Source organism: Cavia porcellus, unplaced genomic scaffold (assembly GCF_034190915.1).
Source record: "Cavia porcellus strain 051 isolate PalLab524CR breed Dunkin Hartley unplaced genomic scaffold, mCavPor4.1 scaffold_22, whole genome shotgun sequence".
Classification (NCBI taxonomy): Eukaryota; Metazoa; Chordata; class Mammalia; order Rodentia; family Caviidae; genus Cavia; species Cavia porcellus.
The window spans coordinates 15,181,710-15,197,683 of NW_026947505.1; the positions used below are offsets into that span (position 1 = coordinate 15,181,710).

Below are 15,974 nucleotides of genomic sequence, written 5' to 3' on the forward strand. Positions count from 1 at the left end.
GAAGTTTTAGGCTTTTTATTTTTGTAAAATCTATTTTTTAGTGTTTTTAGGCATAGTCTCACGATAACCAGTGGTTTTTATTTGTTGCAGTACTTTTAGATTTACCAATTGGCACTGAGGGCATCTGAAGCTCACAGACTGGGCTAGCTTGATATTAGCCCCTGGGAATCTCTCGGAAGTTGAGCTGCCAGATGCTGGTCTTTTTAAGTATAAATGGGCTCTGACAAAGAAAATAGGTGGGATCAGCAGTAATGTCAAGCTTATCTCAATCCCCACTGATTTTGGGGCTTTCTGGCTATCTTTTGGAAGGTGGCATTTGTCAAATTATTTTTTCCTATAACAAGATCATCTTCTGCCCAATGGCTTATACAGCAGATAGTAGCCATTTTCTTTGGCATCTAGATGGCAGCCAACAAGTCTAAATTTGGGGAGCAATTTAATCTTTTGACTCCAGAAGACAATAAACCCCATTTTTGATAAAGACAACTTGAGGCCTCAGTGTGGGCAATGGGTTTAGCCCACTATGTTGATGTCTCTGGCTCTAAGATTTGTTCCCATAGAACCTGAGATTTTGTGTAACGGCAGCTCCCAAGACCCGCTTACCTTGATAGACGTAGCTGCTTCCATCAGAGAAGTAGGATGGAACTCTAGATAATGGCTTATCCACTAGATAAGGACATCAGAGAAGTAGGATGGAACTCTAGATAATGGCTTATCCACTAGATAAGGTCGAAGTCCCGTGAGGTGATCAATGACCTCAGTACAATTGTAGTGAGGCAACGAGGGGTCATCCTCAGGCAGCAAAGTAGCCAGAGTTTGAAGCCGCTGTTTCCAGAAATAGTGCCTGATAATGTATGGCTCAGGAATTAGACATCCGCAGTCTGATGGGGCCTTGATGAGAGTCTCCAGGGAACAGGAAGAAACAAGAGTTTGTGTCCAAAAGTCAATTTTTAAGCTTCCTTTATGAGGGGGCCACTGAGGAAATCACCACAGACAGGGTGGTCATCTGGTTGTTACAGAATCAAGTGTCTTGGAAAGGTAGACAACAGACCTTTGCCAGGGTCCCAAACTCTGGATCAGTCCTGTGGCTCCTAGAAATTTTGCACTTGTCTTTTAGTCACAGGGACTAGAATCTGTTAGATGGCTCACAACAACCAGTGCAGTCTTTCTTTGTGTAGACTGGTTTTGACAAGGTCGGGGGGGACTCGCATCAGAGCAGTTACTTTCTCGGCTGGCCCCTCTGATGTGATTGCTACTCTTTGAGAGGCCTGATCTGCCAAATTGTTTCCTCAGGTGAATAGCAGCAATCTGCCGACAGCCAGACTGTTGCCAGCAAATCTAGGATCTGTGGAGCCACCCCCCCTTTTTTTAAATCTTTGCCCTGGCCGAGGTTAAGAGACCTCGCTCTTAATAGATGGCTCCATGTACATGTATACTAGCAAAAGCATATCTACTATCTGTATAGATGTTTACCCTCTTTTTTTGTGGCTAGTTTTAGTACCTCAGTCAAAGCAATGAGCTCCACCTTTTGGACAGAGATGCCAGGCTCTAACCGCTTAACCCAGAGTACCTCCTTTTGGTGGTCACTGCTGCCCCGGCCACTCATCTGCCTCTGCCGTTCTGGATGAAGCTGCTTCCATCTGTGAAATTTCTCAGGTCGTTGTCAGGCATAAGGGTGGCTGGGTTTAAAACTGAAGAAGTCTTGAAAACTATCAATTCTGGGTCTAGGAGCAGGGCCTAATAGTGTGAGATTTTAGCACTCACATTTTCAGGAGGGGTTTTGATAAGAGTCTCTAAACTGTGGGAGGTCACTACAGAAATCTTCTGTCCAAAAGTGAGGTGTTTTTTTTTTTTTAAATTTTAAAAGATCTCTTGTTAATGTCTCATCAAAAAGAGTGGGAGAGTTCTTGTAACCCTGAGGTAAATGTGTCCGGGTCAGCTGTTTTTTTACCCCCGTATCTGGGTCAGTCCATTCAAAGGCAAAAAGAAGTTGACTCACCAGAGTAAGTGGCAAAGTGAAGAAAGCATCTTTCAGGTTCAGAACAGAGTACCAGGTGTTCTCAGGATTTGGCACTGTTGGGTATAGACTCAGAACTCATGTATTAACTCTCCGAGATCCTGTACAGAGCGATAGTTATTTGTCCCTGGCTTCAGTGACTAGAAGCAAGGGCATGTTCCAGGGAGAGACACAAGGAATGAGAATATCATTGTCTCTTAGCCTCTGCATGTGGACTTTAAATCCCTTTCCGGGCCTGCAGGCTTATCGGGCATTGTCACAAGCAGAAGGGGCATGCTTGGGGTAAGAGCTCCATCAGAAGGGGGACTTGGCTGACTGCTAGCCCTGGAGGATTGTCTTCTGCCCAGACTTCTGGAATCTCCTGATTCCATTTGTCCAACAGTTTTAACTCTAAGTCAGTTGTGAGGACTCAGGTACGCTGGACAAATTTCCCAGTAGACGGTAATTTTTTTAGTTTTAAAAGACCTTTTGTGCTATCTCTATCAACTGGCTGAGGGGCATTTTTTTTTTTTAAACTCTCAAACCTTTGTAATCTTTTTTCTAACATGTGGGGCCGACTGAGTTGCAAAGAGACCAACTGGCGATACTAGGGAAACCTCCTTACCTCTGGATGTCCAATCGGCTTGGGACAAAAGGACAACATGGTTTTGGCATTCCATACCAGAGAGCAGGCTTTATCTGGATGGCACACCACCTTTTGTCCCAGGGTGCCACCTGGCAGGCCATCATTTTACTGAAATTACATACTTAACAAAAAGAAGCTTTTTCATAGGTAACAAAATTGTGCCATATAATCTCCCAGAGGTCCACAGCACATGTGAAAACTTATATCTTATCTCTATTATCATCTATAATCTCATATTAATGGAAACACTTTGCAGCAAAGGTTTAGAATCTTATAAATAAATCTATCAAAACTGATCTAATACTGTCAAACTTTGAACACATTTACTTCTTGTCAAACCTGTTATCTTCAGTACTATAAACCAAGACAAAATTTATATCATCTCGAGCTTTTTATAACTTACAATATACCTCTAAGTTTTATCTTTTTTTTACATTTTGGCACAGCAGACATTTTACTTGAAGACAAACCACTTTTTTGTCCCTCTTTTTTACTATCACCAGTTAATTATCTTTTTTTTTTGCTTCTCAGACAACATTAAAACTCTTAACAAAACCCTTGAAGTTACCTTCTAGTAGTCTAAAACATATTTAATTAATTTTATGTCTTTTTACCACATTAAAATGCTGGGTTTTTTAAAGCTATAACCTTTTAACTGGCTCAATTACAGTATGACCTGGTTTTTACTTGGTAAAGTTGATATGATTCTTAAAACCATAAATATACACATATATGTGCACATATATTTACTTTTTAACCAGAAAGAAAAATACTCCTTTTAAAAGGCATGCCAAGGTTGCAAGCAATCAGTTGAAGACTTACATATTAAACAAGGCGCCACAACATTAAAGACACAAACAAAGGGTGCTTTTTGCACAGTTTGGTGAGCTAAAGGAAATAATTTTTCTTATTATGAAGCTTGAATCTAATAAGCCATATGGACCCTGCAACAGAAATGGGCAACAAGCCCCTAAGTTAGTAACAAATCCAAACAGGCAAACAATTTTAAAGAACAAAAACACTGCAATCCCTTTGTCCATTCTGGGCTCGTAGAAGGGGTTCCTAGGAGAGAATGTTCTGTTAGATTTAGGGTAACCAAAAGGAGAACAATTAGAACAAATGGACAAACAAACAGACATACAAGACGAGACAAGCTGCAGCAAAAATGGCCTTTGCCCAAAAATTAGTCAAATTTTGGGATCTGGAGGAATTAACAAATTAACCAACAGAGTGGTTCCTCACCCGGTGCAGAGTCACAAATGGCAAAAACCAATTGACTCTGTCCTCAGGAGGTTTCACTTCCCAAATTAAGGGCGTCCCCTTCCAAACGGAGCTGTTCCCCACCCGGGGCAGAGTCACAAATGGACAGAATTTGTCCTACAAACCAACTGACTCTGTCCTCGGGTGGTTCCCGCTCCCAAATTGAGGGCGTCCCCTCAAAATTACAAATTGACCGCGGCCCAAACAAATCCTCCAGAGCACTTACTTTCAAATGTTCAGAAATGAGTCTGGGGTCTTGCTTCCATCCAGGGCGAGCCCCCAAATGTTATAACTTGAGCCCCGGTATAAAATCCAAGGAGGCAAGAGACCGAAAATTTAGTGGCAAAGGCTTTATTTCCAGGCCTGGCGACCAGTCTCCGGGAGCCAATTTGGAGACTGTCCCCTAGGAGCTGAAGGGAGGACTTTAAAAAGGGGCTGGAGGAAAGGGCGGGGGGAGAGAAACAAAGAAACCTGTAGAGCCATCAAACTTGTTGACCCGAGTCTGGAAACTGTATTGCTGTCCACTTAGCTCTGACAATCTAGGGAGTTTCTGGTGTTTTTTAAAAATTATTTCCATCCTGCAGACTGACATTATCTCAGAGTGGCACGTCTGCAGCAATATTTGGAGAAGAAAGTGGACAGTTAATTATCTCAGGACAGCTTGTCTTCGCTAGTGAGTGCGAAGGGGTCACAAGTTATGAGACGCTGGAACTTAAGTTTTATGAAGACCTGATATCTAACTCATTTGATACATACAGAACAAAAGGAAAGCACCGATTGGGGTTTGGGCCATAGTATTACCCGGTAATTTGTTTAAGCTAAGCAGTTCTTAAAATTGGGGCAGGCTCATTTTACAACAGATCATCACCGGGTCAGGGGGAGGTCACCAGAAACCCAAATTCTTTATGGCCTAGATAGATAGGTGAGGGGAGAGGGAGGCAATAAGGCGCCATACAGAACAGAAAACGGCGGTAATGTGTCAAGGTCAGGGTAAAGGGTTAAACTCACACGCAAATCTCTCTGCACACAAGCAGGTTACTTTAAACAAATGTAAGTTAATTGCCATTCTAGTTTTCCTTAGCTCTTTAGCAGAGAATAGAGGCTCTTAGCAGTGATTAACAACCCTTGTTAGCTTGTTTTAGCACAGCTTCTGTAGTTTGTAGAGAGCAACAATGGTTAACATATCAATTAGGTGAGATTCTTGCAATTCTTTACAGAGGAGAGTGTTGCTCAACAGATCAATTAGGTCCCTTAACATATCAGTTAGGGAAAAAGGATAAAACAAACACATTTAGTAAGCCCCTATACAGGTTTGCTATAATACACATATAACAAAGCTATTTTCTTAGGGTACAACAGTGAGTTCAATCCCCACTGCAAAAAAAATCACTGAAATACTGGAATAAGTAAATGAAAAAAAAAAAGACACAATGAGCCTGGGTCATTCCTTTTATGTGTACGTAGACCTCCCCTATTCTTTTTCACTTGCAAAATGAGATTTTCCCTGTCACTAGTGATAGATATCACCCCCTTTGCTGCAAAACAGAATCACTGCCTTTCATCTCCCCTTGTCATAGATTTATAGGTTCTAAGAGTTTCCACCTAAATCCCCATAAATAAACCCAGCCCTGCACTCTATATCTTTATCTTTCTGTGTGCTTATTTAAAATCCTATCTAATATACCTCTTCATGCCTCTTACTGATGACTCTTAAAAATTCTTTTCTGCAACTTAATCTACAGATAGGTTGGGTTTAGGTTCTGTGTCACTGTTTCAGAAATTTCCTCAAACCTGGACTGGTGACATTACGTGGCACATGGTAGGCCTTGATGAAATGCATGTTTGCTAGTAATTTGGATAAAAGCCCTATAAAGACTCAGGGGCCCTTTACTTCATTAAAGTTATCCAAAGTGTCTCAGTCCAGCTATTTCAGTGTCCCCAAATGACTATATCTTGTGTCTCCTACAGCAAACAAGGAAGCAAATGCCCCGGAGACCGATTTCAGAAGTAGAAGCAACATCTTATAGATTTCAGTATATCACTCTGACCTATATACTGGTTTCTAAAAATATTTTCTAGCTTTGGGTGGGGCCTGAAATGGGATAGGACTTGTTAGTGGGATGGGGTACAGCATAAGGACCATCCAAATAAATGACCCTGCGTTACTGAAGTATTCGTTGCAGAAAAGGAGGCAGTGTAGATGGGATGGAGGTCCAAGCACTACCTCTCAGAACCTTATGTCAAAGTTCTCACAGATTTGGACAGTGTGAAGGACACAGACACCAAGAAGGCCTTGCTATCATGACTTCTTATGGTAGCCCATCCTGCATTTCCCAGATCCAGTGTATATTTTTGTTTTTGCCTTTATCTTCTTTTTGTCTTATTCTGAACAAACTCACTTTGTAGAGTTTTTCCCATACCCCTTAAGCCCTAACTTTTCAAATAAACTTTTGGTACTATTTTTTGCTTGTCTCACTGAATGCTGTGTTTAAGAGAAAAATCTGGAATCTAACTGTAGGAGAGGCAAGAGATATTTAACCACTTTTAAAAGCACCTGATAACATTTTCATGTGAAATTGGTTTAATTCAACCAATGGTTATCATGTTTGTGGTGAGAAATGACACAGCTTACTCAGAATGATCACAGCCTGGAATAAAGGGCAGCTCCTGGGAGTACAGAAAGTAGCTAAGAAGAGGAGGATTCCAAGTGGGTTTTTCTTGTTTCACAAATTCATGCAGGGTGAATCATCACAGGGACCTTACATATTCTTATCCCTGATGGTTAGCTTTGTGTTATCCTTAGGAAATGATGGAATATTACTTTTTAGCATTAGATGTTGAGGAGTGTGAGTGTGGGTATGTTTGAACAGAATCAAATATAAATTTCAACTCCTGTGTAATGCCTGAGAAGATAGTGTATGACATTTAATTCTGGAAATTTTGATGTATCTAGCTGACTCACAACAATAGTAAAGAATTTAGCTTCTACAATGGACATAGATCTACATCTCTCAGCTCCAGGACTCAATGCATATAATCTCTCCAAAACTTGTTTCTTCATCCATAGTTCCTTAATATTAATAGTAAGAGTAACAAAATGCCAATTCTGAAACATCACATTATAAGAATATCCTGTGAGGTCTTCATATGAAAAGCTTTTCATTTTGTGGCTATATATCATCTTTAATCTACATGTTTGGGTTTCTGCTGTCTTTCTTGAAGATTTAAAGTTATGACTTCTCTCTGAAGGGTGTGCTTTTGAACTCTCACCATCTTCTTAATATGTCAAGTGGCTCTTCCAACAATACCACGGCTCCTCTGGTACTCTAGTTTTAATTATAAAATAATACGTTTCTCAATGCTATGTATAAAAGTCAAGTGGTCCTTTTGCTTAATAGGATTGACTGTATGAATTAAGAAAATCAATCCATAAAGGCATGTTTTGAAAGTGCCTTAAATAAAACATCCTGATAAAATTCTTTGCCCTGTGTAATAAAATAAAAAAGGAACATAGTTGTGATTTTATTAGATCTTTTGGTTTCAAAATCTAGAATCTCATTTTACACAATGATCATTATTACTTTGAAACTTCAATGAAAGTATTCCATTATCAGCTCATTTTACAATGAATAAGACAGAAGGGTCAGTGACTTAACCAAAGTGAAAGCTACTCCATGGTAGAGATGGGATTTCAACCTACGGCCTGACCTTGATGTTTGTTTTGGGCCTTTGTCTTATGGGCAGTCTTTGCTGAAAAGGGAAGGTGACAATTTCCAAAGATAAACCTGCCAGTCACACAGATCTCTGAGGTATTGTTTTACATATTTTAACTTCAACTAGGAAGATTCAACATTAGGCAACTTTACATGATAGCACTTTTTAACATTAAATATAAAATTGCATTAATGAAGCCTTCTTAACAAGCTTTTAAAGTTGGTTTTTTCTTAAATACATACTATTAAAATTTTTATTTTTTAGAAAAACAAATGAGAATGAAAATGGTAGACTTTTTAAATGTAGACAACGAACAGATAAGTGAGAATAAAAAAGAACTGATCATTTATTTAAAAAATACTTTGTGGGAGGTATCGAAATAGTGTGAACAAACACTTGCCAACAAGGAAAAAGAACCACAATTTAATATTTTCAGGAAAAATCATATTTCTTGATTATATAAATGCAGAAATGAATTCATGTAAAGGGAAATGTATTTTTTAACCATTGTTGATCACCTTATATTTTGTTTTTTTTTTAAATTTTATTTAAAAGGAAAAAGAGAAAAAACAAAACAAAACAAAGCAGTGCAAGGGTACAAGTAATACAGAACTACAAAAAAAAAAAAAAAAACAGTAAGAAATCACCAGTTAATAGATTACACATTATCGTCTTAGAGATAGTTGCTCAAGTCACAGTATCAAAGCATACAAATTAAACATTCAAACAGAGAGACTGCAAACAATTGTGTTCAATGATTCAACCAAAAACATTAATATGGTCAGGTATTTAACAGCCCTAAACACACTTGCAGTTGTATCCTTTAGAGCACTTTTTTTCCCTCTCTTTTTTACAACAAAATTTACACATTTTGGGTTTTATTACCCCTTAGTTCTTATTACTTTTTTTTTAGAAGAGGATAAAGTCAAATATGGCAAAACAAAGCTGTCAGTCAAAGTATTTTTAAATTATTGTTTATTTACTACAACAAACTTACTTTTAAAACATAATCAATGTAGAGTGGAGGAAATGGAAGATGTAAGTCAAAAGAGTCAAAGAAATAGACATGTGAGACCAACAAGTCTACAGGTTAAACATACAATAGGATAAGGTTGTTGGCAAAATTGTAACAGAGACTTTTATTAAATAGATTTTTAGCTGCTCTTGTAAAAAGCGACACACTCTTGGGATGTGATAAATTATGTTAATCTGTGTCACTTTATTTGCCATCTTACCACAAATGTGTATCCTATGACATCACATTATAAACCTCACACAAAATTAAATAAATAATGCAAAGTTTTAAAAAAGCATTGTAAATAGAATAAGTTTTCTGCCCCAGTGCCCCAGGCATAGATATTGCCTTTCATGCTGACTTCAAAATAATTTTACTTTTTTTTTTTTTTTTTTTTGTGGTACTGGGGATCAAACTCATGACCTCATGCTTGCCAGGTAGGCACTTATGCCACTGAGCTAAATCCCCAGCCCCTAATAATTTTACTTTTCAAGTAATAATACTGATGTGCTTTGGCTTTTTTTCCATTGCTATGCAGAAGCATTCTTTAAGACTGACATTTAAATGTGTTCCAGTGAGTCCATAATGAGTGAAAACTTGAGATCAAGGCACAATACTTAGGCAAAAATAAGCACAACAAATCTGTAAATTCACAGGGAATTCAGAAAGTCCAGTTATCCGTCAATTATAATGTCAGTAATAAATGTAGAAAGTCTGTTATAATAATAGCCAGCCACAGTGGTAGCTCTCTATGAGAACTGAGGTGTTAATGACCACGTAATCATCAGTGGGGTTTGAACCAAGGGCCTCACATGTTAGGCAAGCGCTCTGCCACTGAGCTTCTCCCCAGCCCATTTTTCTGTTTTCTTAATGTTTTTATTGGTGGAGTTGTCACAGTCTTCTCACTAAATAATTGGAAAAATTTCTTTAACCCTGACTAACACTAAGGCAAGCTCTAGTAATTGTTTTGCAACTGTGCATGTCTGGCACTTTATTTCAATATTTTTAAAACGCACATAAGGCTCCGTGGAATCTAGCAGTTATTCTTTTACTATCAACTAATTGAGAAAACACATGCAAGCAAAAGCAACTGTGAGTTATGCAATGATTTCAAATATATTTGTATTTTATTAAGGAAGTAAACATACAGTTTAATAATACTACATATAAATGAGCGGCATGGTATTACTATAGCTACACCGGGGACATAAGTGGATCAGTGACTTCTTTGCAACTGTTCTACGGCCTACCATTGGCTGAAGCAACCACTGCTGAAATGAAGATTCACCAGGACTGAGACACTACGCGCAGCTATGTGTCCCAAGTTCTACTGCAATTTTGCAGAGTGGCGTCTCCTTCCTTCCTCAGCTTGTTCCAGAGGTATATGTGGCTCTGCAGTTACTTGCCATGCATTTGACAAAAGAAGCTTACAGCTGATTTGTGGGAACAAATTAAGTGTAGAAAGCAAGAGTGATTTGCACTAGTAGTCTAGTTAGTTTGGGGAAAAATATACAAGAATGTTTGAGCAAAATATCCCCTGTATGAAGGACTACATGAAAAGCAGAAAAATAAGCGAAAAATAATAGTCTGAGAATGTATTCTCCACTGACTGATTGTGGATAAGAGCTTCAAAATATCACCAATCAGAATTTATTTCTCCACTCAATTCACCCAAACATTGCACTCTGCATGTTCAAGTGAAAAGACTAGTATATACTCAGTGCCCTATGATTGTTTTACTTATTCCTTGTAAGGAACAGTATAAATTTGCAGTTGCACCTGAAAGAAGGTGTCGATGTCCGCTCCCGGCCGGCAGGAAGGACACACGACAAAGTCTGGCAGTGGACAACCTTTTTTTTTATTTTTCTCTCCGTATAGCCTGCCCTGGGATCGCTCTCAGCCGAAGCCTCCTCTGGTCCGCTCCCCGCGGCTCTTTCTGGGCTTTTACTTTCGGGCTTTTTCTTCCCCCCCAGGGGTGGCACCAGTATATATACGGATACAGTGTCCAATCATGTTAAAGTAAGCAAGGCAAGCTGATTGGCTAACATCATCAGTTGCCAGGCAGACTATATTGTTGAGCGGGTTGCTTACGCGGTAAGCAGGAAACTAACGTGCTCGATGGGAGGGGTAATCTACCTCAGGCTTTACTCTTTACTACAGGCCTCACGTCCGCCAAGTGAGGCGACCGGGATCGGGGCTGCAGCTCCCAACAAGAAGGGGCACAAATCTGTAAAAAGACACTACTGACTTTGACTCACAATCAAAGCAGCACAAGTTCTGACCTGCTTCCTGAGAACTGAGTTGTAAAACACTTTGGTTATGATTACATAAAAGGTGGTTAGTAGACCAGTTCCTTGACAATACAATCTGAACCACAGATAGGCACTGGCTATGAAAACTTTCATATTCCTTTTGTCCTCTTTTATTTTTAACCTTTTATTTCACCTCAATAGTCTTAACTCTTATTTCAAAATTTTAGTTTAGCTTCATGAAACATTTTCCCTTTGTATAAAGTATCCCCATCTGGTCCATCTCTGAGTATATACCATGTAATATTTATGGAATCACTTACTTGGTTATCTTTGCATTTAATTTCATAAAACAAGGTTGTTTCCAAATAGTCTGTGGAGCTCTGATACTTAAAGGCAGTGACCCAAAGACTTGAGAGACCAAACCATCTTATCATTAGTTTTCTTTCTAATTTTTACTGTTTCCTGAAACATACATCATATTTTCAATTAACATGACTTTAAATGTTTATCTGATGAAAACACTAGAGCAATCCTAGGATGTGTGATTCCACACTGAGTATTTGTTATCTTGAAATAATCCTTGGTTGTATTTGAATCACTTACTTTAATGTATTTCCAGTGTCAAATACAGTACCTGATTGTAATAAAAACTCAAAAGTGAAAATATGATAATTTGAATTGACTTGGTTTTTAAAAATCCTCTATTTCAAATTACTCAAAAAGAAGTACATATTTCCCTCCTCACTGTGTAATTTAGACAGCTGAACACTGGTCAGGAGTGGGGAAGAAACTAAAGGATTTCAAATTATTTGAGGAAAAACAAGTAGCAATTTCAGAGAAGATGGTTAGAAAATCAGAGAATCATTATAGCATACTAAATAGGAAGGGATCAACAAATCTTATTCATCTGTCACAAATTTCTAAAAAATGTCAAGATCCAGATGGCAAATGCTTTAGACCAACTGTCAAAATGAAAGACCTTGCTGCTTGGTAAATGATTACCATGGCCTTTCCAAATTCAAGTGTTAATTCTCCCACTTAATTTCAATTCCAAGATAATTTTGAAGTTTCTGTGATGAGCTTGTTAATCTATATCTGGTTCTTCCAAAAATAAATTAGCTGTTGATGAATCACTCCTTAAGACCTTGCCACTGACAATGAGCTTTATTGCCTTTCGAAACCATGAGTAAAAAAAGGAATAAATCAAAGGGTTCACAGCTGAGTTATAATGAACGCACCACACTAATATCATACACATAATGAGGAGTTATAAAATGCATGTAAGCATCAATTACTGCATCAATAATGTAGGTAGCCAAGAAACAAGAAATGCTGCCACAGCAATCCCCAGGGTTTTGGCAGCCTTTCTTCTCTTCTTGCCACGCTTTCCTTGTAACTTTCCGAGGAAGACTGAGCTTGGCAGGCCATGCTTTCTATCTTCCTAGCCTGATGCTTAGCCACCAAAAATATCTTCCCATATATAAATACCATGGCAACAGTGGGTAGAAAGAACAGAAGAAAACAAAGCAGAACCCAAGTTTTGTTCAGGGGAGCCTGACAGCCTCCTACACAGGTCAGAGCAAGTACTAATTCCTCAATGCCTTCTCTTCATTGGCCCCGGTGTAAAAGATTGAAAAGCTGTATGTGACCGAAAAGAACCAGGAAAGAACAATGCATATTCCTGAGACCGACATGGTGAACTTGGTTGGATAAGACAGAGGGTCAGTTACAGCAATGTATCTATCAACAGAGATCCACATAAATGAAATAAAGAAGCGAAACAGAAGGATGTATCAAAGCACGTATGAAATTTACAGTAGCTCTCCCCAAAGTACCAGCAGCTCTCCACGGACCACACAGTGCTGAAGGGCATCACAGTGACACCCACCAGGAAGTCTGCGCAGGCCAGGGACACGATCAGACAGTTTGTAGGGGTGTGCAGCTGTCTGAAGTGAAGAATCGCAATAATAACGAGTAAGTTTCCAAACACGGCCAGCACGGCCCCCAGACCAAGGACTGCGTACAGGATTGCTTGAGGGCCTGGTGAATAGGAGGTTTTAATGCAGGATCCATTGAGGTTCTCATAGCAGAGTTCCACAGGGCCAGCTTGGGGGAAATTGTCCAACATTGCCTTCTTGCTTTAATTATCTTAAAGTTTCTGAGTTCCTGACTTCCGCAATTTAAAACAAGGAAGAGAGACAATTTCAAAGGTTTTTGGAAAAGGAAAAGAATGTCAAATAAGAGTAACTGCTGTAACAATTTTTAGCATACAACCTATATAGCCTTTCAAGTCTCCAAACACTTTCCAAGTTTTTAAAGCATTCAGAGTTGAAATTAATTGCAGAAAGGCATTCAAATCACAGTCAGCTATATGGCTAAATAAATGGTTGGCAATGCAAAGAGTCCAATGTATATATTACAGTACATATTTTGCCTATTTTCAGAAAAGCCACTGTGTGTGTGTGTGTGTGTGTGTGTGTGTGTGTGTGTGTGTGTCTTTACCTTTTGAAAAATCTCATCTGTAACCATCAGAGTTAAAGAATAATTAGGTTTCTAAAGGCTGGGTTTTATTTACAAAGCTATTTCCCTTGAGTGGCCATTTTGGTTGTAATGACAAAGTACACTGTATTTTTTTAAGAAGTAAGAAATAAATTACAGCTCCTTCAAATTATAACCGCCAAATCCCTATAGTATCAAGTGGAAGACTAAGGAAGGACTAACTCATAAGAACTTTAAACATACTTTGGGGACACATTTACTTTACCACTTACATTTTCAGAATTTGTGTTTATTTCCTTTTCACTCATTTGTGATTTGTGATTATCAAATAGATGCTCATATAGTCCATGTAACACTATTTTTCAGGCTAATAGACAATTTTTAACTATCTAAAACCAATAAGAATTTCTTAACACAAGTAATAACTCGCCCAGTGCCTTACCTTTGAGTACTTAAAGAGTGAACATGGTTTTAAACTTACCATGATGGAGTAGGCAAGACAAGAGCAGGCTGGGATAGTGCAGGTTGGACACATTCCTGGAAGTGTAACTTGTTGCTGTCATCCAAGATTCAAACAGAGACCAGCTGGCTTCTCTACATGTTTGAGTTGTTCTTATGCCAGGTGTGCAGTCTTAAAAAACATATTATAGAATTCACTTAACAAGTGAATAATAAATTGCTGATTTGTTTGACTATAAATAAGTGCAACCTGGCATTTACATCTTAATCTTGAAGTCAAGACGACTACTTCTATTACTATGTACTGCATGCAACACAACCAGGCTCTGTTAAAAGTGCAGGATCTTAGGAAAAACTCCTTTATATCCATGGAGGTGTGTGTGTTATATCTGTATGTCTATACTTTCTGGATAATAGGATTCCCTAGACTTTAAGATGTCAGTGAAGTGTCAAAATGCTCATTTCAGTGTAATACTATGATTTACCCTATCAAAGCATAGAATACCACACACACACACACACACACATACATGCACACATTCCTGGTATTTTCAGACTTCCCTCATCTGCAAGTTTAAAATAAATTGGTTTTGACTTTGATTTCCCTGTTGTACAGCATTCCTCACTGGTCTGATGAAAAACATTGCATTAAAATTCCTTCTCACAGTGTCCCTGATCTCTTAGGGTTCCCTATTGTATTCCAAAGCCACGTTCCTAACAAAACCACACTGATTCTCCTCCTATACTCTTCTCTGTCCCAGTCCTTCTGATAAGGTCTGATACATCTCTTGCTTTACACTCCAGATGGTTAAAGGGATTTCACCACTGCCACCATAGGTGGTGTCCTGCCTGAGAGTTTAAGTATCTTTGAAAGGTCTCTGTCCCCTCAAGACTTAGAAATCCCACTTTTTTAGCATCCAAGACATGATGCTGTTGTGCAAAAAAATAGTGACCTCTTTCTTCAGATATCTATATTCAAATGCAAAACATCAGCGTTTGATCTCACTGAGTATCATAAAATGTGTTCTTTCCTAGAAACAAAGACATTGGAGCAATGATAAGCACTCCTAGGCTCGCATCTTGTTGATTAATACTTTTCAAAAATAAGAGGAAATAGGACTTCCTAAAAAAGCAGTTTATTCCAGCCATGAAGCAGGGGAAGGGTTAAACAAATCCATTTTTGTGCAAAAAATTTAAGGAAGAGATTTGGTTTTTTTAATGTATGGCATTTCATAAGGACAATGTTGCTGTCATACATGGGCTCCTACTGTACAAATCTGAAATAATTTAAGTGGCAAAGTTCGGAGAATAAAAAAATTATCTGCTATTGAAAAAAGGAAATTGGTTAGGCCTTCCTGCTGATAGATGGACGGATAAATACACAAACACACAGACAGATGCTAAAGGAGTTTTCTAACAATGGAATGGGAAGTACTGATGATACATAAGGAAAAACTGCTAGATTCGCAGCACTTAGAGTTTTGGAACTATCACATTAATATTGGTTCAGGAAAAAATCATCAGTGGATGCTATCTTTGATGAGAATCAGATAGATTTTAAATGTCTAAAGTGTTTCCAAGAGTTTATTAATTGCAGAAAAAATAGTAGCTGTGCTGTGGAGAAGCCAAACATCTTGAGCAGATGATCCAAATTAGCATCACTCTTTCAGGGAGCTGGTGCCGCTCTCCTCCGGATAGCATGCCCTGAAAAGCACTTTACACCTTGTACATGAATTTGAAGTTAGAATGCTCACCTGAATCCAGTCCTGAAGAAATTTTAGACAAAACCACATTGGGAAACAGCCTGTGGATTAAAACTAAGGGAATGATACAGCCAGGTAATATTCTTTTTAAAATGTCAGTGTTCTAAGGGGAGAATCATCCCAGAATAAAGGTGAAATAACTGAAACAAATGTGACCCTAAAATGGAGTGCAGTACCAGGGCGGTGAACAACCGTGGGTCTAGGGACGGTAGTGGGGTAAAGTTTCTATCACTGTTAAGTCACAGAAATGTTCAGGGCTCAATTTGCTCTGAGATAGTTTGAAATAAAACTAAACACATACAAAGACAAAGATGGAGACAGAATAAATGTTAAAGCAAATAGAAAAAAATTACAGTAAATGAATTTCAGT

At 38.5% G+C, this 15,974-nt stretch overlaps 1 protein-coding gene across 1 annotated transcript; it reads right to left on the bottom strand.

Annotated features, from left to right (window-relative positions):
• Positions 1-11,967: 11,967 nt before the first annotated feature.
• Positions 11,968-13,011, bottom strand: LOC100725833 (trace amine-associated receptor 9). Its single transcript, XM_005008646.3, is given in 6 exon segments — positions 11,968-12,133; positions 12,135-12,195; positions 12,198-12,254; positions 12,257-12,488; positions 12,491-12,639; positions 12,642-13,011. Coding segments are annotated over 6 exon segments (1,035 nt in total).
• Between the last annotated feature and the right edge of the window lie 2,963 nt (positions 13,012-15,974).